A 26,661-nucleotide genomic window follows, 5' to 3' on the forward strand; every position below is an offset into this window, starting at 1 on the left:
TCCGGGCACAGTGTGCAGGTAAGGCTGGGACTTTATAAAAACCTACTGACGAGGTGCCAGACCATAAGCAGCATGCCTCCATGAGGCCACTCCAAAAATTAAGGACACAGTGCAGAAAAAAATACAATTATAGCATAAAAGAGTGACTCTTGGGTTGGCTGTCACATTTCACTGGTGATAATGTCTACAAACAGGAACTGACAGTTCCAACATACCTTTAAACAATTAAGTGATTATGAAACATGTTGCTGATTAATTTCCTGCCCATTGTCTAATTAAGTAAATGACTTATTGTTGTAGCTCCAGCCACAACTAACAATTATTTTGATTATCAACTGATCTGTTAATTATTGTCTGTCAGGAAATAATGCTTTGTCTGACTGAGTGCTCAAAACTAAGAGCTTTTAATTTACAAAGAAAGGAAATCAGCAGAAGTTTGAGCTTGATGAATTACTGTTGGTGATTCATTTTCTGTAGATTGACTAATTAATATATCAACAAATGAAATATTTTTTGGAAATGAATGCCCCAGAGCTGTGGACAGACTCCAGAGACTACACACCCACCCCTCACACCCTGCTTCACCTACCCAAGGTTTCATAATAGACTTTGTGCAATAACCAGAGACGGCTGGTATAAAATACAATACAGTAAAGATGAGAAAAGTATTAAATTAAAAAAATATTAAAATATTAGTTATTGAACCTTATAACTGATTGTATTTGGTGGAACCTATAGCAGCAACAGCACTAACATAGTCACAAAAACGCAGGATTTATCTAAATGAGCTGATTTTTAACAGCCTATAATCCTAGAATCAGCTTCCAATCATTGTTGTCACATCGTGAGTGACAGGTGTCATGACAAGCCCCCTTGACTGACTGTCCAGTTCAGCCCAGGCCACTGACTTTTGGCCAATGACAGTGCGTGGAAGTACAGTGAGGGCCTGCCCGCTGTTACTGTAGTGGGAGAGTGAGCCTTGAGTCTTGTGAATTGGTTAGCATCATGCTGAACGAGGTGGATTATTTTAAATGCTGTCTATCGAGCGGGACCTCATCCAAAAATCAGGCCCAAGTGGGTTGGGCGGTATTCGCGGTGACGGTAACTTACTGCAGTAAACAAGAGCCATACTGCTTTTGTGGTTACCTTCATACCGCAGTACTCCAGCTACGGCGGCTGGCCTGCCTGCCTGCCTGCCTGCCTCATGCATCTCCCTCGCTACGTGATGGATGTGGCCTGGCCAACCACCCCAAACCCAGGCCCGCAGGAGAAGCACTTCCCTTTAACGTTTATACATATTAGCCTATAACATTTTATACACAATAATAGATGGATTAGCAACCGTTTAACTTCTGACGATAAATAGTTTCCATCCTAGACTTGTATGGCTTTTTAAATTGTTTTATTCAAAGTGTAAAAAAAAAAGAGAGAAGACGATACCGTGATATCATACCGTCACCGCATCCCCCCAAAATAATACCATGATATTGATTTTAGGCCGTACCACCCAGCCCTAGGCTCAAGCCCTAACCTCTTATTAAAGTTGTGTACAACGGAAAATAGTTGGTGTGTGTGTGTGTGTGTGTGTGTGTGTGTGTGGGTGGGTGTGTGAGCGAGCGAGTTAGCCTAATTCTTAAATTAGTTTTGTTGTAGTGCATTGTTGCGGTAACCTGGTACTGTATCTTCGTGTGATGTTACTGCAGCTGAACTATTGATCAGTATAGGCCATGGGCCTAATGCGTTAGCCCTCCCACCGAATTTCACCACGAGTATTACTGGCAATAACTGTTGTGTTTGGCTGTTTTTATTGCTTTTATTTACTATTTATCATATGTCTTAAAAATATAGATATGAATGTGTGTCTATGTGACGGTGAAAACGATGTGATGAGTGAGTGTGTGTTGGTGAATATGTGAGTGTGTGTTGGTGCATATGTAAACACTTATATTGTATTCCAACAAAGTTTCGTTGTATAACGTACAATGACAATAAATTATCTATCTATCTATCTATCTATCTATCTATTTCATTATGTTATATTACATGTTAGGCTATATTGTCCTGCAGAGCTGAGGTACCTAGAAGTTGTTCAGTGTTCAGAAAAGAGGTGCAATAAGCCAACGTTGACTCACACAGGACTCAAAGCCCATTTACCGGTGTGAAAGTCCTGTTAAACTGGTGGAAGTCCTTCGCAGTTCAATCCACGACTCTACACAATTCAACACACATTCAGATTAACATCCAACATACAGCAAACAAAGGGAAAAGTAAATATTGACCTCAAACTTTTGCACATCAACACATGACCTTAATGATATGTGCTCATTCATCGATTGAGCTACTGTATCACTGCTCTGTTTTACAAGAAAACAAACACATAAATGAATTATTTTAATGAGCTCTCTTGTTATGTTGTAGTTTTCCAGGAATTTACATTGCTCATTAAAGAGCTCTGAACACACAAACTCGGGGAAGTAACAAACACCAGTGTAACGGTGGTTCTGAGATCAAGCAGTAAACCTCAGATTTCATTGATGCAGCATGTATTTCTGTGTGTGCGCCAGGGGAAAGCAATCTAAGCGCACTTATATGCATAACTTAACATATTCCTAAACTCCAATTTCATTTTTCCATGTGGTGCCCAGGAGGCAAGTGGTAGTCAAGCCCTCTCTACTTTAGACTAGCAGGTCAGCACAAATTAATTGCCAATTACACAGACACACTGACATACAGTGCAGTGAAGTCAGCACACACACACACATGCACAGTTATGATTATTATGCAGTGGCACAGAAGCTTTCACTTTGTGCAGACAGACATTTGCGGTCTCACTCAGAACCGTCCCATATTTATACTGCAGGGACTCTGACCCAGGAGAGGCTATCAGCTGTTGAGGAGCAAGAGGACAACCTAATTACTTTTTAAACGAAATACCAGGTGGGCAAAGTTTTTCGTGCCTGAAGATCTCTCACTAATCTTCAGGGTCAACCCTTGACCTTGAGCCATGCAGAGTTTTTTAATCACCTGAGTGAGGTAAAAAAAAAAAAACCCGAAGCCGAGATGTATCAGCGTGAGAAACATTTTTAGCACTAAGTCAGTTTTAAAACTATTTGGCCTTTGTCACTGTAACATTTTCCAGTTTAGTCCCTGAGAGGCCAATTAAATGATTGTTAGAACTCTATGACAGAGTTAATCCACAGGGCATTTTGCGGAGAAAATTAAATTCTGGAAGTGTAATATAAAACTGCAGATAAAAATAAATGTATGCAGCTTTTTGGCAGGAATACAATAAATACTTTCCCCCCGACAGGTCAGGTGAGGCGTCACACCTCTTCTGTCATTGTTCATCATTTGCAGTCAGCAGCAGCTCCACACATACTGTTAATTTCAAATACTATTACAATACCTTTTAATATATTACCTGAGGTGATTATATCATTGTGCGAGGCTCTGTTGAGGTGGAGACATTACCCCGGCTGTGAGGAAGACGGAGGTTATGTCCAGGAGCGAAATGAACTGCAAAGGCAGAAAACAGGAGGGAGCTTCCTCTCCTCAAACCCTGAGCAGGTGCAAGCATGAGGAAAAAAGTCTGTTGCCATGGCAACCGCAGAGCGCGCGCGCGCACACACACACACACACACACACACACACACAACTCAGGGTTGGCGGCTTCAACTTGTCCAGCAAGACCCCTGCTCTTCCTCTTTTTCTTTCTTTTTTATATATATATATATTTATATGGCAGTCTCTTTCATATTCCCACCTACCCAGGGAGAGGGATGGGGTTTGTTCTAACACATAACATCTCCTTTAACACCAGGTTTCCGCGGCATGAGGCTCTTTTCTCAGCATGGACCTGCTCCGCTGGGATGCCCCAGGGCTCCGCACTTGGCCTTCTTCCTTTCATTGCACTGTCTATCTCTCAGGACTTCTTCAGCCTCCCTGTTTTTATCTTACTATTACTATGCCAATGAAATTCACCTCTGGCACACAGGTTGGAGCTGGAGAACTAGAAAGAATGTTCAGTGGACCACCTCAAATTTAACCTTGACAGCTCTGAGCTGCTCACGGCCTATTACAGCAACTCTCTATCACCGCTGACAACACTGCAGCGACCACCTTGAAAACTAGAAAAAAAAATGTTTTAACTTTTTGTCCAAGGTTAGTTTACAGAGTGAATTTACTGGCAGGTCTCAAACTAACAGGACCACATCTGTACAGGCTTTAGCACCTGGATATCCATCAACTACATATATACTATCCAACATGTTCTACTACACACTGAATACTTAAGTAATGACAAGGATAGCTACTGTGTCATGAGCAGATTATTTAGATTATTAAAGAGCAAATAAATCACCAGTCTCCACTATAAAATAACAAAAATAAACACCAGCCCACTCATAATTACCTTAATCAGTTAACTCTCAATCAATAATTTTGAATCAATTTACAATAATGCTGTGTTGACATGTAATCAGGCAGATGGTAGACAGCAGATGGACACCATCTTCCGGACAGCATGGGAAGAACAAACAAACAGTCCAGTGAAATGGTGGGATGATAGAGCTATACATGCACAACAATATGTTGGGATGGTGCCATATTGTTTAAAAAAAACTGAATAAAATAATTTCATGTCACGGACGCGGAACCGTGGACCGGCTCTTTACCCTCGCCAGGGTGCTGGATGGGGCATGGGAGTTCGCCCAACCAGTCCACATGTGTTTTGTGGATTTGGAGAAGGCTTACGACCGTGTCCCCAGGGGCATCCTGTGGGGGGTGCTCCGGGAGTATGGGGTTGGTGGCCCCTTGCTAAGGGCCATCCAGTCCCTGTACCGAAGGAGCGCGAGTCTGGTTCGCATGGCCAGCAGTAAGTCGGACCTGCTCCCAGTGAGGGTTGGACTGCCCCAGGGCTGCCCTTTGTCACCGGTTCATTGTTCATAACTTTCATGGACAGAATTTCTAGGCACAGCCGAGTGGTGGAGGGTGTCAGGTTCGGTGACGGGAGGATTTCGTCCCTGCTTTTTGCAGATGACGTGGTCCTCCTCGCCCCATCGAACAGTGACCTCCAACTCTTGCTGGGACGGTTCACAGCCAAGTGTGAAGCGACTGAGAATCAGCACCTCCAAATCTGAGGCCATGGTCCTCAGCCGGGAAAGGGTGGATTGCCCACTCCAGGTCGGGGGGGGAGGTCCTGCCTCAGGTGGAGGAGTTTAAGTATCTCGGGATCTTGTTCACTGTTCCCTTGGAAGAACTGACGGAAGTGGCTGGGGAGAGGGCTGTCTGGGCTTCTTTGCTGAGACTGCTGCCCCCGCGACCCAGACCCGGATAAGCGGAGGACGAAGAGTACAAGTACGAGACGAGTACGAGAATTTCATGTTTATTATTTGAGTAAGTCAGCCAAGAAACCACCAGTTATACAGGCATTTTTCTCTCAGCAGTGTCAGACACTTAAATATGACAAAAAAGTTTTTCTTAGCATTTTAAGTGTGATACAACCAGGCAAATTCTGCTGATAAAGATCATGTGATGAACAAAAGCTTCAGAGAAGCTTCACAATGGACCTTGAGGTGAGAATATTTTGTAAACTGTTGTAACCAGGGTCAAGAATGAACTCTAAAGCTCAACCAACAAACTCAACACTTGTAATAATTTGGATGGAGTGGCATGAAATTTTACTCCCTGACCCCCTGGAGTGGTGCCTGAGGTACACACTGACATTAAGGAAATAAAAAATTCATCCAAATACACATCACCTCCACCCTGTACCTCCAGGGTACCTCTTCTCACTACGCCTGATATGCAGCTTTTAAAAACTGCTCCTTAGGCAGAGCTGAGTGCATTTATTCTAAAAGAATGAGGAGAACACAGTACTTTCTTCACCGGTCTACTGCAACTCCCTAATAATCGTGCAGATCTGTGCTGCCTTCCTCTAGGAACTGGGGTCAGCCCTGCCTGTACATGACAACATTCTACTGCTGTTTCTAATGTAAAACCATAGACTGAATAAAATAATGGAAACAGCCTGTATGACATTACTCACTGGTTTGTAGACTCCCATTTGAAGCTTTGTTTGCCATTTTGGTTAACGCCATCTTGGATTTTTGGAGCCAGATGCGACCATATTTGGATGACAGGGTGGAGGTAACCCTTTCAATAGCTGCTTGTTTGGTGCATTTAGAGCTATGGTTAACTGTGATAATGCTAATGCTAATTTTCGCTGGCAAAACAGGCTTAAAACCATTGAAACAAAAGGTTCTTGCAGTAAACTAAATATTCAACTCTGTAGAGGGTCTTATAGTGCAACCAATTGCTGCACAAGACTTTTACAGTCAAGCAAAACAACTCTCATGAACTTGAAACACTAAAATAGCGATAGATACAGCTATGAATATACTGTGTGAATCTGGGGTTATGCCATGGTTAAGTTACCTAACCAACGTTGTTGCTGTGGTAGCAACTTGTCAACGGACAGCAATAGCTCAGTCCATAGGGACTTGGGTTGGGAACCGGAGGGTCGCCTGTTCAAGTCCCCGTCCGGACCAAAAATATGGAGCGTGGACTGGTAGTAGCTGGAGAGGTGCCAGTTCACCTCCTGGGCACTGCCGAGGTGCCCCTGAGCAAGGCACCGAACCCCCCAACCACTCAGAGCACCTGTCATGGGCAGCCCACTCTGACATCACTCCACTTAGTGCATGTATAGGTCCAGTTTGTGCATGTGTGTGTTTGGACCTGTGTGTAATTGACAACAGAGTGAAAAATTGAATTTCCCCTCGGGGATTAATAAAGTATATAAAATTAAAAAAAATTAAATTAAATTAAAAACTACTAGTCACTTAAAGCAGCCATGCCCTAAATTATGTGTAACTTTAATCACTTTTAAAGTGTGAGTTATAGGGCTGCCCCCTAATAGTCGACCAAATGTTAGCCGACCAGAAAGGTCATTAGTCGGCAAGATTTCATTGGTCACCTAGTTGCAGACAAAAGAACACGAAAAAACAAATGTGAAACTCTCTTAGGAGCTGCGCCTTGTCAAAACAAATCAAAACCTTTATGACTGGACCATGCGGGAATTTAATTTGAAAGGACAGACACAGGAAGTGTCCATGCTTAGCAGCCAGACAGGAGTCAGGTTAATTTCCAGGGCAGGTACCTGCGGTTATTCCACAGGCTAGTTAATAACATGTCGGGCAGGAAATCCAAAGTGTGGGATCATTTTGAGAAGGTGAAGGACGAACCCAAGGTGATATGTAAACTCATCTTCATTGGTCGACTACAAACATGACATATCATCTGAAACATGGAAGTAGTTACATGCCCATTTGCCACTTAGCACAATCATTACTGCTTTGCCGACAGCGTCATTAACAGGCAACATTAACAACTCAAACCATTGTGTTGCCCCGCCCAAAATATATAATTTAATAATTAAATTAATATCGTAAACATGTGGGCAACTAGTCGACTAATGGCCCTAAATGACGACTATTGGTTGACTAGGAAAATTCTTAGTCAGGGGCAGCCCTAGTGAGTTATATAACAGTCCACCCACAAACAGTTGTCATGAAGGGGGATTGAGCTATAAAGACTGTGGTAGCAAAGCTAATAACTCAAGTTCGGTCAGTCCACCATACTGCATCACTGCTTGTCTCAGGCGGTATAGATAGGCAGAGATAGTTTCATTTGCATCCTGCTTAACCGCCACCACTTTTCCCAGTCCAAACGAACAGGGAACTCCGTTTTCAATCTTGTCATCAGCCGAAGAACAATGTCTCTGTAGGGAGGGCTGACTCCCCCCGGTTCGTGGTGTTCAACAAACGGTGGAGGCCGTTCGGGTGGAGCCGAGTCGAGGTCCGAATCCAGCTTCGAACACTGCACCAGGAAACCTTTGGGGCCCTGCCTATGCTTGGCTTCCCTCATCCAACGACTAAAACTTGACCAATCTGCCTGAAACTTGACCTTACCTCCAAACTTCCAATCCCCTTCTTTCTAAGTCTGTCAACCTCACCTCTAAAGCCTCGAGCTGTTTAACACTCAGGCTGCCTGTTCTCAGGAAACAGCACTTATTGACCCACAGATCTAACTGAGCCACGCTCTCCTTTCCATAATTAATCTCCATAAATCTCACGTTAGGAGCACTATAATCAGGCTCAGTTTTCCTTTTTGAGGTATTGCTCTGTCCAGATCCCATTGTAATCAAACTCTCAGTTTTCTTATTAGCATTAGAAGTAAGTCAAACTTGTGGAAGCAAAAATCAATCTCAAAAAATGCACAAACTTATCACTTTAAAGGATTTTTTGCGCACGACTTACAAAAAGGAAATGAAGAAAAAAAAAATGCGCTTCACTCACTCGCCTGTTCCACTTTGATAGCAAGTGTCTCTACTTCTCCTTTAACCCAGACAGCTTCTCACCACCTTTTCTTCCGCCCTTAACGGCTGAAATAATCAGGTGTCATGTTAGGTTCCCAACCTACACTACTTTAGGTCCCTGACCTAAACCGAGCTCACCACTTTTCCTGCACTCCGCTTCCCAGAAACGGTGCCTGGCACGTCTGCCAACCTATCACAATAGGTGGAAAAGACTTTTCCTGCGCAGTCCACAAAACTCACCAGAAAAGACAGCGAGGTGTTGACAGCCACCAAGTTCATTGGACCCCAACGGTGAAGGGAATCCCGGTTTTCCAGACATCAGGCCCTCCTCTCAACCTTCCTTTGTGGGGGAGTTTGAGGTGGTAAGAGCCTCAGCTCTTGCTGTGCGCACAGTCTTCACACCTTCAGTCCAGAATTCCAGAATCCGCTCACAGATGAGGTCCCTTCGTGGTCGCCAATTTTGTGGTGGCAAAACTACTATTTAATGAACAGTTTAAAGAAAAAGTCTTCACACGTCGGCTGTCTTTCTTGAGTTTTAATAAGCATTCATGAATGGAGACACTCACACATACAACCGCATGAACAGTCAGTCAGTGAGTGCCTAGCAAGTCTTCTTGCCCTGCTATCTTTATAGTTCCCATAACACATGCACATCAACAGTCAAAATATGTGGCGCCTTGACATTCCTAAAACACAACATCTCTTCAGACTAACAAGGACACTTGTTGTCCTCCCTGGCTCATAATCTTGGTGTCTGAGCCTCCCTGGCTCGTGACCTTGGTGTCTCTCACTGCTGTCACAGTAGGGGTTAAATGAGCAACACACATCATACATCATAGCAATACCAAATACCAGAACCATTTCTGCGCCAGGCTGTAAACATGTTTATTTCTGCTGTAAAGTTGGGCATTTTAACACAGGGGTCTGTGGGGATTGACTTAGTTTTGGAGCCAGCCTCAAGTGGCCATTAGAGGAACTGCAGTTTTTGCCACTTCTGCAATGCCTTCATGTTTCTACCCTGGAGACTCCCGCGTTTAAAAAAACATTACATAGGATCCAAAAAGGCATTTAAAAACCAAGCTGCTGTACCTGTCCAGGGCTGAGCTGAGCTCATCCAGCCTGTGGGCATCTGTGGTGTTTCCCAGTTTAGACAGAGCATCCATCCTCTTCATAATGACCTCCAGCATGTCACTGATTTTCCTCAGCACCCCACGAGATTCTTGGCCACCGAGCACTGAAGAACACACAGACACGGACAGATAGTGTGAGACAAAGTACATCATAGAGATAGGAGAGGGTTGGGATGAAGAATAAAAGAGATAAAAAGTCATTCTCAACAGAAGAGCAAAGTAAAAGGAGTAAGTGATAAATTAGAATACAAAAAATAAGAGTCAATTTTACGGCAGGGTACAGTGTGTCTCTATAAAAAGTCACATCTTATATAACCACATTTGACTTTAAATATTGCAGCAAACAAGGTCACAGGAACAAAACAAACTGCCTGTTGTTCTGTTTTCAAACACAATATATTCTCCTCTCTGAAATGATTTAGTGCACCAGCAGTTTAAATCCACCGATGTAGCACAGACTCACTCATGGTCACATTTGAAATCCATTTATTTTATGTTCCATATACCTCGGTCTAGTTTCTACTTTCTTTTGTCCTTTGTTACTAAAGTAGCAGCTCACCGGAGCCAGCTCTGCAGCATACACGCACACACACACACACACACACACACAACACAAGATCAGGTAAATTAGTCTGACAGTATTGGTTTTGTCTTTCTGCTGGGCTCATATTGTTAACGACCTGACAGGTGGTAAAGCAGAAGGATGCTGTTAGCAACACCTAGTCAATTAATGAGCCTGCAGCTACAGACAACAGGGTCAAAGCGGGTCTCAGACTGCATCGAGTCGAGGTCCCGACCCTGCACTGTTTGCTGTGATCACTCGCTCTGAGCTCGATGCACAGTAATTATTAACACTGCTTAAAATCACCAAAGAGTTCATGAAAACACGATTCGTCTTCGGCGAAAAGTCGTTTCTGATGAACAAAATCCAAAAAATCAGGATGACTAATACCACTCTTGGGACTCGGGAGTGAATTATTTGCCGTTTGGACCCCTGAGAGAAATACTAGAAACCAACAACAGCCTCACATTGTTCTTGGAGGCTGAGTGAAAATAAAGGCTCACCTCTCACTGTTCCCTCATCAATTGCATTAGGCTTTAGAAACTGCAATGTGGGCAGACTCACTTCTCCTGTCAGAGTTCATTTATCACTGCCCGAGCGAAAGTCACCTTTCTCTGAAAAGAAATTGTATTACAACACCAGTAAATAAAATAAGCACCGAGAGAAAAAACCACCCACTTCTACCAGTCTGTGTCCATGTGTATGTACTGTTTATGTGTGTGTTGTTGAGGTTTAAATAAAAAAGGAGGAGAGGCACTCAACATCGGGAACAAGGATTACAGAAATCAGTCTAGTGCCCAGATATCCCACTAAATCTCTTCCCTTTACTGCCTGTACATATTTTACTCTTTGGCTTAGCACTGTTTCAGTCATTTCTAGAATATTATCACTCGAACTGGCCTAAAGACGTCTTGCTATGAATTATTCAGCAGTTAGACAACAATTCTCTCTACCACAGATATGAAGTCTAAATGAATTCCCATTTTGGTTTGCAGCTTTATCGCAGCAGTTTAACAATACATTTAAAAGAAGAGACGATCCTATATTGTCCACACTTTGCCCACTGACACCTGTTGCATGTGACTGCAAGACCAAACCTTGAGCACCAAAATCACCAAAACAATTATTTCACCATTCCTCTGCACATTCATTTCAGCAGACTCAAGACTATTTGCCAAGTTCAGACGATCCTCTATCAGCTCCCGTGTACTTGGCAGCACTAAATCCAAACAAAGCCGCTGGGCTAAAGTGTGGGAAGAACTCACATTTCTTCACAGTAATGCTCCTGGCACACATTGTGCTCGTAAATCACCATTACCGAGACCGAACACCCTTCCTACGCAATACATTTTTAGAACTGAGCCTTATATATGTTTGCAATCAACTGCTCATCAGACTGCTTTTTACTCTTGCTTCCTGCTGCCTCTTGGGAAACATTGGCAAATGTGTTTTTTTGTGTCCACTGCACAGTCCGGCACAGGAGCTGATGGTATCTATGTGCTAATGTAGAGCCTCCTCTGTCATTCCTCATCTGCTGGTTAATAAAGGGCCGATTTAGCAGCAGCTAATCTCCTTTAACGACTCAATTTCGGAAGTGCCACGGCACAATCGATATTATGAACAAATTCCAATTAGATCGCCATTTGTACTGTAGCCTGCTGTGTGCACTGTGAAACTCTGACAAAGCAGCTATAAACAACTGTCCTCAGAGAGACTCACTGGCTACACGCACTGCAACACAGACAGACTTCACTGAGTTGACTGCTTTAACAGGATACTAAAATCTCAGCACTGTAGACTGCAGACAGGAAGGACAAATCTAAGTTACTGTTAAATACAGCTTGACTTAATGTCACTCACAGACCCTGTAAACGGTTATATTTGAGAGAAGGCAGACATCTCTACAGTCAATATCTCCAACACTCTGCAGCTCACACCAGAACAATCTATATATACTGCTAAAAAATGAAGAGAGCACTCAATCATCAAAGTATAACACCAAGTCAGTTGAACTTTAGGAATATCAATCTGTCCTTTTAGGAAGCACACATGATTGTGAATCAGTTTCACCTGCTATGATGCAAATGAAAGTGACAACAGGTGCAATGGAGAGGCAAAAACAACACAACCTCCAAAAAGGTAATGGTTTCACATGTGGTGGTCACAGACAGTTGCTCTCTCTTTATCCTTCCTGACTGATTCTTCTATAGTTTTCTGTTCTGCTACCAGGTTGCACAGGTAGTCCAGCTCCTCCAGGATGGCACATCAATACGTGCAGCCGCAAGAAGGTTTGCTGTGTCTCCCAGCACAGTCTCAACAGCATGGAGGAGATACCAGGGGACCAGCTGTTACGCCAGGAGAGCTGGACAGGGCCGTAGGAGGGCAACACCCCAGCAGCAGGACCGGTATCTGCTCCTTTGTGTAAGGAGGAACAGAAGCATTGCCCTACAAAATGACCTCCAGCAGGCTGCTAGTGTAAAAGTTTCGAACCAGAAAAACAAACTCCATGAGGATGGCTTGAGGATCCGACGTCCTCTAGTGGGACCTGTGCTCACAACCCAGCACTGTGCAGCTTGATTGGCATTTGCCAGAAAACACCAGAATTGGCAGGTCCCCCATTGGTGCCCTATTCTCTTCACAGATGAGCAGGTTCACACTTAACACACGTGACAGGCGTGAAAGAGTCTGGTGAAAGTTATGCTGCCTGTGACATCATCCAGCATGACCGGTTTGGTGGTGGATCAGTGATGGTCTGGGGAGGCATATCCTTAGAGGGTCGCACAGACCTCTGTCATAGCCAACGGTACCCTGACTGCGGTTAGGTACCAGGATGAAATCCTCAGAGTGATTATACTGGTGGAGTGGGCCCTGGGTTTTTCCTTGTGCAGGACAATGCCCGGCCTCTTGTGGCCAGAGTGTGTAGGCAGTTTCTGGATGACAAAGGCATTGATGCCACTGACTGTCACTCTCGTTTCCCTGACCTTAATCCAACTAAGCACCTTTGGGACGCCACCAAGTACCGCCACAGACTGTCCAGGAGCTCACTGATTCCCTGATACAGGTCTGGGAGGAGATCCCCCAGGACACCATCCACCAACTCAGGAGCATGCCCAGACATTGTTGGGAGTGCATACAGGGACGCGGGGACCATACACACTACCGAGTCACATTAAGAGCTGCGGTGATAAAATTCCCGCAAGTTGGATCAGCCTGTGATTTCAATTTGTTTACTTTGATTTTCGGTGTGATTTTGAATCCAGCCCTCAGTGGGTTGATGATTTTGGTTTCCATTGACCGTTGTTACGTCGTTTTGTTCTCAACAAATTATATAATGTATATCAGTAAAGATTTTCAACATGAATAATTCATTCATCAAGATCTGGTGTGTGATTTAAGTGCTCCCTTAATTTTTTGAGCGGTGTAGCACTACAGATAAGGGCCAAGATATATTTTTTTGATTTTGGGTTGAACTGTCCCTTTAAAACCTTTCAAAAGACAATGCGCTGTGTAGTCAACCCCAAAACAGCAATTTTCATTGACTTTCAGATTATACTTGCAATGTCATGGCCACAGCCTTTTACCTGTCTTATTTGGCTGCAAGCTAATAATTCCCCTGTCTTCTCAGACCCCACCATTCTCTCTCCGTTCAGCAGTTTCCCCATCACCTGATCCTCACATTGTCACACCTGCTCCTAACTTTCTCATCAGCCCCACAGAAAACAGTATGTACCTGCCCTCTAGCCGTAGTACCCCACCAGACCGTCTATTGTGCCATCCCTGTCACAAGGGTGGGTGTGAGGCAACAAGGAGAAGGAGCCCAGAAAATCCAGGCACATAGGAACATTTCAGGGATTTATTTATTGACAAAGTGAAGGTATATACTATACATATATATATGTATATAGATAGGCTCACACACAGGCAGGTACAGGAATCATGAGGCAGGCAAGTCTAAACCGGGAAGGCAGTCCAAACAGACAAACAAATCCCGAGAGAAAAGCTGGTGAGCAGGTCAGGAGCAGGCAACATGTCAAATGCTGCGTTCAAGACAGCTCAAAGCTAAAAAAAAATTCCACCCTCCTACTAGAAAAAAGTACAATGGAAAGACTCAAAGTCAGAGCTCCTTCTTGCAAATCCCTGTACCCTGAACTCACGAAGAGGAAGTTGTCTGACATCACACAGCAACAGCAACACCCATGGATGCGCACATTGTAAATGGTAAACCATAAAGTATATTATCATACAGTAAAACCTGTTCTGCGTGCAAATTAAGGTCAAAATATGTCACTAGTGTTATTAGGTGGCTGATTATAGCAAACAATCTCTGAAAGACATCTTCTCTGCACAGCAATTATAAAGGAGAATAGTACCACATTCACTGACTATTGCAGGTTTCCTATAGATGTAGCTTGACAGAAGCACAGTTAATAAGTAATGTACATTTATGTCAACCGTTTTTATTAAAACAGCGACCTTTTCAATTAACATCAAGGGCACAAGCATGCATCTATACAGAGAAAGAGGCAGAGGTCTTGTACAGATCAGAAAGAGGTGTTTTCAGTGCTGTACAGATGCATGCAGAGCGGGTTACATGCACTGAAAAACACTGATTTGTCTGACATGAACTGAGGTTTTTCTCCTCTATTTTGTTTATATATGCAAGGCTGCACTGCTGAGAGTTTATTTGTGTGTACTATACACAATAAGTTTGTCAGGGGCAGCCATGTTTTCTTTTTTATGTTCAGTGTTGTCCACCTGGAATGTTTAGAGCTCGGAAGTTTGACATTTCAAGTGGAAAATTCCAACCTTTGACTCAGACTGGATTTCAGCAATAGTCCAGCAACAGGCTACATGATGACTTCAGGTATCATCACTTGAATTTAATGTTTTTTTAGACCTTTTCAAAATCATTTTTAACCAAATCTAAGAGGTGCAGAGGTAGGCTTTATGTAGGAATACGGTTATTAAAGTGAGTTAGGTTTATCTCCATTTTGCCAACAGGTAAGTGCAAGACAACAGCATTGGGTTCAGTGGTAGAGTTAGAGATTTGCAGCAGGAGAGCGTGACTCATTTTGACAAAAATAAATTAAAGGTAATTAAATGAAGTGAGACGAAATAACTGTGGCAATTAAGACCTCGCAAATTAAAAATTTAAGACTTCATATTGATAAGATTTAATTTAAGACATTTTAAGTACCTGCCGACACCCTGAGGTTACGAAGCATGAGCAACAAAAGGCTGGCTAAATACTGCAGGGGTGACGAGGGAAAGAGGAAACACGTGGGCAGGGAAGGTCAGGTGACTGGGACTGGAGGAAAAGTTAGCAGGCTTCTGATGGGCAGGTAGAGAATGGCAATGAAGTAGATTGAGGAAGTGGGAATGTGGCTGAGGAGAGGGACAGAGAGGCGAAATGTGACTATCCCAGCAGCCTTAAAGGGATATTTCACTGATTTTCAGCCAACTTTGTATTAAAACAGTGTGGGCAGTATGTGTAAATGACCTGTAGTAAACTTCCCTCCGGTGCCTAAATATCCCTCTTCACTCTCCAGCGAAACTCCACCAGATGACGTAATTTACATCATTTTTGTATTGTCCCTCACCCATGGTGCCACCACAGACACTAAGAGTATAGAAGCAGAACAAGAGACAGACTCGCCTCTCTGTCTCTCAAACTCGGAATGAAATCGATTTGCCTATAATGTTTTTAAAAACATATTTTTGTGCCCTTTTTAGCTGTAATAGCAAGAGTTTGTGAACAGGAAGTGCGTCCAATACTGATACCTGCATGGTGAAAACAGAGCCCAAAAAAATGGTAAAACTAGGCAGCACTGATCAAATTTAAACCAAGATTCTGTTACTGCATAGCCTATTTCTTACCTTACATGGTTACAGATATATGTTTTAGCTTACTGTTAAACTGTAATATAAGATTGTTTCTTGCCAGCCGGCCGCCATTGTTTCAAACAGACATGTTAGCGTCATGTCACCCAACGATGGGAGCGTCTATTGGTCTGGTGCAGCGCTGTGCATTATGGTAGTTCTAGGTTTTCTCCCTCTTGAGCAAAAGCAGAATTTTTCTCTGGTTCTGTGGCACCAATTTCAAAAGCATTTGCATCTTTCTACTGCATAGACATCCTAGTTTTATTAAAAGGCCATCTTTCCAGTGAAATACTTCTTTAAAGGATCATTTATACTCCCTTTATATACAAAAACAGAAACATCGGCGTACAGACGGCAAAGTCAAAAGTTTCACACAATAACAAACCAGGCAACGGGGGTCGTATTATTGAACGGAGGCAGCCTTGTGGACAGCGGTGGTCTGTGTGGCCATTATATACATCCCAACATGTGGACAGACAATTCTTTTTGCTATATTACTGATTTGTTCTGTTTTGTCATTATTTAAATTTCTTTGTCATCTCCAACAGTCGTATCTAGCTTGAAATATGCTACACTGCCTCTGAGATCTCTGGATGTACTGCTCCATTTTGTCAGTTTCCATAAGCTTTCAGAAAACGTGGAAAGATACAGACGAAATGAACATAGCCCTTAGTGTTTGAGCCATTTGTTTGAAGTCTGCTTTTATCATCGACCTTAGCTGTTCTTTGTGCAAATCATGCTTTTAAGTCCTCACCCTGTTTTACTGAGCCACTGCTGCTAAAGCATTTTACATGACTGACAGATTACTGTTTTGTTAAGCTTAAAAGTTCCCCAGAGAACATCTGTTTGCACATTAAGTGTTACAGATCCGAGTCAAACTACGAGAGGCGCCAGTGCTTTTATTGATCATTCTGTCTGTGGCTCGTTTAGATATGGCCTCTAAAAACTGATGTCACAGATCACTATAAAGCAACACAACTGACTGGATATCTTTCTCAGCCATCACAGATCCTGTGGTTCAGTTTATTTTATTCAAATCCCCAAACAAAATCAGCAAGTCCTTCAGTTGGAGACAGAGCTAGATATTTTAATAATGGCACTCGATTGATTTATAGAGTCACAAACAAAATCATATTGACAAGAAAGAGTGGCATCTCACCACCTTGGCCCTCATGCAGTGCCAGGAATTAGATGCTGCTTGACATTATCTCGGCGGGAGGCTCCGCAAACATTGTCTCACAACACTGGCCTAATTCTACCACCAGCAACGCTGATGCTCAGATGATGTGTGCAGTCGCTGCACAAAGTTTGTCTCATCACTTAAACGGCAGGTGTTTAAAATAATGTCATTTATTCTCTTTAGAGATAAAAAACCCTGAATACCTGCTGAGTATGAGTAACACCGCACGCTGCTTTACTGAGCATTTCCTTTAAATGAAGACAATGCGGCAGCACTTGACTGGCACCCACACAAACACATTCACCTGAGCACACACACAGGTATCAAAACTGCCAGATGTACAACAAAAGAATGTGAAGAAAGAAGCAATAAAGTTGCTGCGATGAAATGAGTTTCACCTTAAAGGCCCAGTTTGTAGGATTTAGGGGTGTCTATTGGCAGAAATGGTATGTAATATTCATAACTGCTTTCATTAGTGTATAATCACTTAAAAATAGAAAATCATTGCGTTCTGTGACAAGTCAAACACTGACTCAAGATTGGGCCATTTGCGTTTTTGTGTTTTTGCAACACATTCTCACTCTGACCTCGTTACATATTGACATTTTGCACTTGGACTTTCCACCGCCACATACAACGTGCAAGATACCCTGGGTGCACTGGTTGTTGACGTTCTGGAACACTGTGTCAAGTTCTGCCTGTTACATGCATTGTCTTTCAAGATACACCAAGGGACAGCTCACCCCAAAATCAAAACTACATATTTTTCCTCTCACCTGTAGTGCTGTTTATCAGTCTAGATTGTTGATGTGATGTGAGTTGCTGAGTGTTGCAGATATCAGCCGTAGAGATGTCTGCCTTCTCTCCAGTATAATGGAACTAGATGGCACTCAGCTTGTGGTGCTCAAAGCGCCACAAAAATACATTTGAAAAACTCAACAGCAATGTCTCAGTTACTCAAGATAATCCACAGCCTGTCGTCCATGAGTAGATGCACGCTTCCTTCTGCACTATGATTCAGTTGGCAGGTGTAGTTTGTTAGATAGAAATTAGTTCCTATGAAAAACTACATTCTAAAATCTCAACAGCAATGTCTCTTTCCAGAAATCATGACCTGGTTACTCAAGATAATCCACAGTCCTTGTTGGGTGAAGTTTCATGTAGAAACTATTTTATTTCTACCAAATTACATCCGCCAACCTTATCATCACGCAGAAGGAAGAGTGCATCTACTGCTAGCTCATATAGCACCACTGAGCTAGCTAATGTTACAGGTTAGCCGAGGAGGACGCCATTAACGTTTACATCTCAAGCTGTCACGGGTGCGAGCCTGTTGTCCATGAGTAGATGCACGCTTCCTTCTGCACTATGATTTAGTTGGCAGGTGTAGTTTGTTAGACAGAAATTAGTCCCTATGAAAAACTACATTCCAAAAAGTCAACAGCAATGTCTCTTTCCAGAAATCATGGCCCAGTTCCTCAAGATAATCCACAGGCTAGGGTTGCAATGATATGACATTTCCACAGTATTTTAACTGTCTCAGAAAATATCATATTTTCATGGTATCACAAAATTATTATTATGAAAATGGAAGGGTTATTTTTAGTAGAACAAACGTTTTATCACTATAATACAAACTTCAAACCATTTTTTTACATGGAGTATGTTTAAAAAAAATCTCCCCTTTGAAAGTAACTAAAACAAAGGTGAGATTCTCCGTCCAGTTGCATTTTTCAATATCGTAAATAAGCAAAAGTACACAGTATGATAACTGTCAACTTTCATATCATGATACACCTTGAAACCAGTACACCACTGCAACCCTACCACATACCTTGTTGTGAGCACTTTCATAGGAACTATTTTCTTTCACCACGCAGATGAAGTTTGAACTACTCAGACAAGAGGCTCGTGCTCATGACAGCGAGATGTAAACATCAGTGGCGTCCTCCTTGGCTGAGCTGTAATATTAGCTAGCTCAGTGGAGGTGAACTAGCAGTAGATGCACACTTCCTTCTGTGCAGTGATACATTTAGCGAGTGTAGCATGGAAGAAAGAAAATAGTTCCTACATGAAACTGCTCACAACAGGGTCTGTGGATTATCTTGAGTAACTGGGACATGATTTCTGCAAAGAGACATTGCTGTTTTTCAAATCACTTTGAGCACCACAAGCCAAGTGCCATCTAGGCATCTTACACGAAAACAATCTAGAGTGATAAACAGCACTACAGGTAAGAGTAAGAATATGTATTTCTGATTTTGGGGTGAACTGTCCCTTTAAATATGGAGGGACAACAAACACTGTTTTCTATTGTTGGAGTACTGGAGACATTTTAGCAATATCAACACAGTCCAGTCAAATATAAAGCTGTCCAACATCTCATATAATGTTTTATTTTCCAAGGAGCTCAGTAAAATGGAAATGCAGTGTTTCTTCATTTTATAATTTATTCATCAAAAATTGATTATAGCTGTGTGTCATGTTGATTTATATTAAAAAGTAATATTTCTCTTCCCCACCGGCATAATTCAGACACAAATAAATAAATCCTGTCATTCCTGACGTGCCTTCTGGCCGGCTAGTTTTCTCAGAGAGGGGCCTCATGGTCAGACCTCTCCATCTCACCTGTCACCAGGATAAATTCATGTATTTCCTCCCGCTCTGCACTCTTACACACACATGCTCAGACGTCCTCTCGCTCTCAAATTCATTACAGAGTATACTGATTGAGATTGAGTTTCTCTCTTCCTTTTGGCATGGGGGCAAGTGACAGATCCAGACGCTATTAGAGCAGAAAGCCTCTGTCACTTATACTCTGTGCAGCTCCAGCTTCTTATTGCACCTGACAGCCTGGAAAACCTGCACTATTTTTTAAACCTGGTTCTCTAGCTTCAATTAAAACCTGAATCTGTCTCTTTCTTTAGTAATCTGCTCTGACCCTGCTCACAGTATGCACACGTAGACCAGTTTAGTTAGAAGCACAGTGATGTTTTATTAAACTGCACACCAAAACACGGCAGCCTGGATTCACCACAACTTTAAACTATGGTGTTTGATACAAGCACACCTGGAAACTCGGAAGGTAGGGAAAAGCTGACTCAGACACCCAGTTCAGCTCTGCTAATATACCCTTATTAAAAACACACACTCCTCAGTTCACCCAGAAACACACGGGTGTCACAGCGTACAATCGGTTTCCAGGACGGGACTTTAGTAGTTTTATTCTCTTTTATGCACTCAGTGCTCAGACTGTGCAGAACCATAAAAATATGATGAGCATTTGCATAAACATATTTCCTGTTTGCACACAGACAATTCTGCATGAATGCAAAAGAAACAACAAGAATAGAAAATGCTACCTAAACCAAGTCTCAAAGTGAACTTCCTGACCCAGTTTGCAGCTCACCCTACATAATGCCTGCTCGACAGTTTATGTGCTCCACAAGAGGCTGAAATCAACCTGTGTACCAAAGTCACTTTAAAGGTCCAGTGTGAAGGATGTAGGTAATGTGATAATAATATAATATAATAAGTATGTTTATTTAGTATATAAGAGCACGATCTCACTCCAAAGTCGTCAAAATCCAGCACATGCATGCGGCATCGGAAACCAACCAAAAAAGGCATCCTTTAACATCTGCATGATGCCCAGCCGGTTGCTGTTATAGTTTAACGGCACCTGGCAGCATCAAGGGGGGGATACGGCAGGACAAGGACGAGAGTTAAGGTGGTGGATGTTCGAGTAGGGCAGGCGGGATTGATAGTGGATGGGTCCAACAAACACTGACTTTCACCTGAGAGAGCGGGTTCCGCAAGATTTTAAAGCCAAACCCTGTTGTTTTTTCCTAAACCCAACCATGTGTTTGTTGTTGAAGGGAAAAAAACATCAATTCGAGGTGTTGCTCCGATGTAGTGTATGCAAACGTTAAATTTCCTGTGAAAACAGCAGTGTATCTTGAAAGAAGACAACGCATGTAACAGGCAGAACTTGACACGTCAAGAACGTCAACGTCAACAACCAACACACCCAGGGTACCTTGCACACTGTATGTAGACGTGGAAAGTCCATGACCAAGCACGTCAATATGTGACGAGGTCAGAGTGAGAATGTGTTGTATATAATCACCTTAAAAGAAAAAAAAAACATCATGTTGTTATTACATTAGACAGAGCCGTTAGTCAACATACAGAATGGGTCCTTGTCTACAGAGGTCACCATGTTGCAGTGCCATGTTTCTACAGTAGCCCAGAACGGACAAAGGAAACACTGGTGCTATATAGGGCCATTCGCATTTTGATGTTGGCCACAGGAAGACTTTCTTTGTGCTCATCCATTCACTCTCCCTCCCACTCCTACTGCTTCTTCCGATCAGCTGACTATGGGTGTTCACTTTTTTAGTTATCCACGATCTCTATCAGCCAATCAGGATGCTCCTGCAAAAATTCAAACCTGCTCTCTCCTCTGCTGCTGTCAGATGCCATTTTAGGCAGAATCTTTGCACCCTCCTCCACCCCGTTCACCTTCTGCCATCATATCCAGAGTCCAGGACAAGCTCAACAAAGGCTCATTCCTCTACCCATCCAGATCACCAGCACTTCATCTTTTTCTCATCTCATCTTCACCAACTCTACCACCACCAGCATCTAGACCCCTGACTGAACTGTAGTGAGCAGCAGAGTCAGAAAAACACAAATTTTATAACGTGACACTGCTTTATTCAGTGTTTGTACCGGTTTAAATCACCAGGTCTGTTTGTTTAAGAGAGGAAGAGACCTCTGTGGCTAATTCGGCTCCTTAACGTCTGTGAAAAAAAAAAAAAAAAAAGGTGAGCACACATTCAGTTATCAGAGTAAAGAGGCGAGCACACATTGGCAGGTGCTGGGCTCGCAGCCTGTCTGCGATGTGTCAAACGGTTTAGGAGAAACACAGATTTGTAACGTGACACTGCTTTATTCAGTGGTTTTACTTCTTCTATCACCTAGAATAAATTACTTCGAAATTGATTGTGTTTCTCTGTGTACTGCATGTCCACACGCATGCACACACTTCATGACCATGCTCAGAGAAAGGTTATAATGTTGCAGCGGCTAATTTACAGAAACAATCAAAACTGTAGTACTTCATTTCCCTCTACTTCCCCCAGGAGACAATTTAATGTACCAATGTCTACGCCAACACTTCACACGAAATAAAATCAACACCAGTTTTTCTCAACAGTTTATTCTACAGTAAGAAGCAGGCGGTGACAACATACAAAACACACAAGAGAAATCTATTGAGATGAAAACGTGTCTATTGTAGTGCTAAACAATAAGAGCAAAGTGCCAGGTTGTACATGAGCCTTGGTCTTAAATGCCAATCAAATGATGCTTTAAATAAAAGACTCTGAAAACCACCGAGCCATAAACAATAAAGCAATCTGAGATACAGAGAACACGTTTGCAGTTGAATCTAGTAACTGGCCTTCTTGGCAAAAACAATCAGTAAAACCCCTGTTGTCACAATCCAAGAGAAAATCACTGGTCTTTCCTGCAGGTGACAGGAGCTTGTGAAAGAGTGAACAATGAGCAGTCATCTTTTATTCACGCCTCTGTTTTTCTTTTTTTGGTCAAACACAAAGCCAGGCAGTCAGCTGCACATTCATTTCCACTTCCTCTTTAACTACCGGTGAAGTTGCATCAGTAGCAAAGGTCAGTTTGTTTTATTCATAACTTCTACACGCGCTGCGGGAGAGCGCTTCTATTTCTGGCAGATTACTTATCCCATTTTTCATTCGAACAAAGTAGTCAAGTTCAGAGCTTTGATAGACCTGCAGATGCCACACCCTTACAAAGAGCCATGCCAGAGAAAGACTCATTTTCATGCATCACGTCGTGGGGACTGCTGAGCCATGAAATACAGAAAGAAAAAAAAAGATTCTGTGAAGGGAACGCAGAGAACAGGATACTGAACATGATGCTTCTTTCACACCTGATGCTCCACTACGTGACTTAGCGGTGGATTAAAACTTTGTGGATAAGGCAGGATTTCTTTACATTTAATCCTGCAGAGTTTCAGCCACAAACTTATTTATTTTTTCCAGAGCGATGTCAACATATCTTTCGGGACAAAATGTATTCAACACAACATAAACGCGGCAAATATATGGGTTCACATATTTGGGTAAAGAAAGAGAACGTTTGCCTCTGTTGAGAGATGCCACACACTTTGCCTGCAGCAAAACACATTTTTCCAACACTTAGAGGACAGCAGCTAAAAAAAACTCAGGTAATGGAGCGTGCAGGTAGGAATAAAGACCGCATTAACATCTGAACCATTTAGTCTACCTCTGACCGGTGTAAAAACCTGAAAGTGTCCTAGGCCTGTTTCTCCCTTTGTGGCAAAGCTGAAATAAGACCCCTGCGGTAAAAGGACACACTGTGAAGGTGGTCTTCAAAGAGCTTATTAGAAAGCTACAGTAGACCTCTGGAGCCTTTAAGATATCTGGGATCAAACGCTTCCAACTTTCATGCTTCCCACTCTGGCAGAAATCCCTTCCCTCTGTCCCCCCCCTCTTACTTCTTCTCCACATCATTAGCTTCCTGTACCTTCAAAAGGAAGTAATGAAGGAAATGCATGCATTTTAAAACTGGATATATAACTCGGGATCCACATGCAAGTCAGTAGTACTCAGAGTCTCTGGCTCTGGAGTGTCAAAGAGTGCAACGCTGTTTTATACATAGAAATCTATAACTCTGCAGGAAATGGAGCATGTTCTCGACTGTGCAGACCTAAAAAGCAGAAGAGTCTTTTCAGGTGAGATTTTTTTGACAAAAATAATACAAAAACAGGTGAGAGAAGACTGAGCTGCAGAGAAACATAAAAAGAAAGAGGTAGAGAGGTAGGCAGAGAGGGGAGCGAGAAACAGAAGGTAGCAAGACAATAATTACATATTTTTCTTCACACCTTTTGCTCTTCAGGCAATCGCTGCCATTCACAGACGAGCAATAAACGGGGGGAGGCGGGTTTTCTCAGCACAGCCTGGCCATTTTGTTTACCTTTCAGCTGCAAAACACTGTGCATGTTAAAGTGCCTCCGCTGCGTTTAGGAGATTTTTACATTTCCTGCATTAATGCGTGTCACACACATGATGACTGACAACATGGCTGCAGGTGTGTGTGCATGTATATGTCCTTTAGCCCTCCATAGGTGTGCACAGGAAACAAATTGCTGCTCCTGTGAACAGCTCATCCCAGCTCGTTCATTGCACTAACTCCCCGCGCTGCTAATCCTCACTCCCCAAACACGCACATGTGCACAAACACACGCGCACACGCAGAGAAAGGGTGAAAATTTACATAGCTTGGCTCTCCCTGGTTAGCAGCAAGGCAGTGCTTAATGAGCTGGAGGCCGAAAGCCTTCCCTTTACTGCAGCTCGTGAGTGGTTAATTAATCAGACAGCTCTCCTGTCTTCAAACCCCCCTCACCCCCCTTTCTTTCCCTCTCCTTCACCCTGAACCAGCTTTGCATATACTGTTTCATAAATAGGTAAAAGCCTTGAAATTGTCTCCCATGATGACACCTGATGCACCTGGCAACAACACTTACTACACTTACAGATTTACACAGATTTACATGAAGAGCTGCTCCGACTACAAGCCAATATTTTAATAATAACCACACACAATCATTCAAGGGAGTCATTCAGAAACATTTCATCTCGCACAACAAACAACCACAGGGTGACATGCTGTTCACTGATTGGCCCAAAGATGGACTGCATTATTCAGGAGGGATGAAATGATTACTGTCGCCTCATTTGCATTGCTTCTTCCCGTGCCAGCTGGTATCCGTCACAGAGGATGACACGCAGTGTCAACATTGTGCCAGGCAGCGATAAAAAGGTGAGAGACAAAAAGTCCAAAAGCTAACAGTGACTCTCCCAAACGGCCAGCGCTGTAGTGGTTTATATGCAGAGGCACATAGCGCAAACACAGAGAACGTGCTGGGAAAGATAACAAGTTCCTCTCAGGGATGGTGTCTCAGAAATTGTTTGGATGTTTTTTTTCTGGCACGGCTTTGATTGGTTTGATCTCTGCGAAGCGAGGTCAGTGTTGCTGGATACGTTTGACTTTTTAAGATTAGATTTGTCTAAAGGAAGTTGTCAATCAGCTGGTGATTAAGGAGACTTTTTTTTACAACCAAAACATGATCGCTTGTGCTCAAATGAAACATACAGCTGTCACTAGGAAACAAAGGCACCATTACTCCATGACTACATCACTTTCAGGAGCTCTGGCACTGGTTTACTGCCTTTTAAACATTACTGTGAGACAATTAAGCACTTGGTAAGAATGTCTGTGCTGATATGACATGTTATAAAGGTTCTCACCAGGGATTGGAATTGATACAGTTTTATCGATACCAAAGTCATTGGTCGATTCCCTTATTGCTTCCTGATCAGTTTGAGTCTGAACGCAGTATAGATGAAATGAGAGCATATTTGTCCCACATTCAATTTTATTTAGCTTATATTTGTGGCAGGTGGCACGGAGGGAAAAAGGAGGTGCACCAGGTAAGTGACACATGCAATATAAGAAGGAGTTGGAGCGAAGGCAGTGATGTTGGGTGAGACAGGTGCACGTCTCATGTATTTCAGGGCTGCTCCCCTGCTGGGTTGAAGGCAGCTGGTAGTCAGAGGGAAAGCAGATCGACGCACCAGGTATTTTAAATTTTAGTCATGTCGTTTTTTAACATTTAATCAGTATGCATTTTAGTATTTTGTAATAAAGTGTTTTTAAGATGATCCATTTGTGTCTCTGCAGAGCATCAGTGGTCCATTAGCTGCTCTTGCTGTGGGACCGTTTATGATGTCTGGTTTTGTTTGGTTTGGTCTTTTTCTTAGTCTAGTCCACCCTGGCACGTGAGCTGTTACAGGCAATAAGATACTGGTGTTGCCCTCGAGGTGGACTAGTTTTCTTTCTTTAATTTGTACCAACTCGCTCAGGTTAAATGCAGTCAGACAGTCAGGGCAGGCTTCAGGTGTCTGCAGTGAAGATAATCACGTGTGGAAATATTGGAACAGTGTTAGCACTTCGAGTGCAAGTCGTATTGATTGCAGTGTACACTGGTGTGACATTGGAAATTAAACCCTGCCTTGTAAGTGATAGCTGGGGGGGTCGATCCTGAGGAGGGTGAGGTGGGGGAATATAGATTGTATGTTGAACTTCTCTAATGTCTTTCCTTATGCTAGAGACCTGTAGTGGGTGTAACATATTAGTCAAGGAAAAAAAACCTGCCTGCCTACGTGATGCTAATTCTGTTATAACGTGGGATATTTATGCTCGTTAACAAACGTACTGCCCTCTTGGGAAGCAGTGGCATTTGTGCGTAGAGCATCAGATACATGGCGTTTTTGGAGTTTAGGCCTTGTGTTTCAGTGTTTTAGTGGTGTTTCCACCCTCACTTTAGACGATCAATTTCCAGATATTACAAACAGCACTGTTGGCAATTTATGTGTGAAATGAAGCCACACTTTGGACCAATTCTTCT

The 26,661-nt window shown here is 42.8% G+C and overlaps 1 protein-coding gene across 2 annotated transcripts in view; it reads right to left on the reverse strand.

The window, feature by feature from the left end:
- Positions 1-26,661, reverse strand: part of LOC125878966 (alpha-1,6-mannosylglycoprotein 6-beta-N-acetylglucosaminyltransferase B) — a 108,690-nt gene that overhangs the window by 79,343 nt on the left and 2,686 nt on the right. For both annotated transcript variants that reach the window (XM_049560513.1, XM_049560512.1), the window contains exon 3: positions 9,464-9,608. In XM_049560513.1, coding sequence (XP_049416470.1) covers positions 9,464-9,608 — 145 coding nt within the window. The remainder of the gene's footprint in view (positions 1-9,463; positions 9,609-26,661) is intronic.

This window comes from Epinephelus fuscoguttatus, linkage group LG19 (assembly GCF_011397635.1).
Source record: "Epinephelus fuscoguttatus linkage group LG19, E.fuscoguttatus.final_Chr_v1".
NCBI classification, from domain to species: Eukaryota; Metazoa; Chordata; class Actinopteri; order Perciformes; family Serranidae; genus Epinephelus; species Epinephelus fuscoguttatus.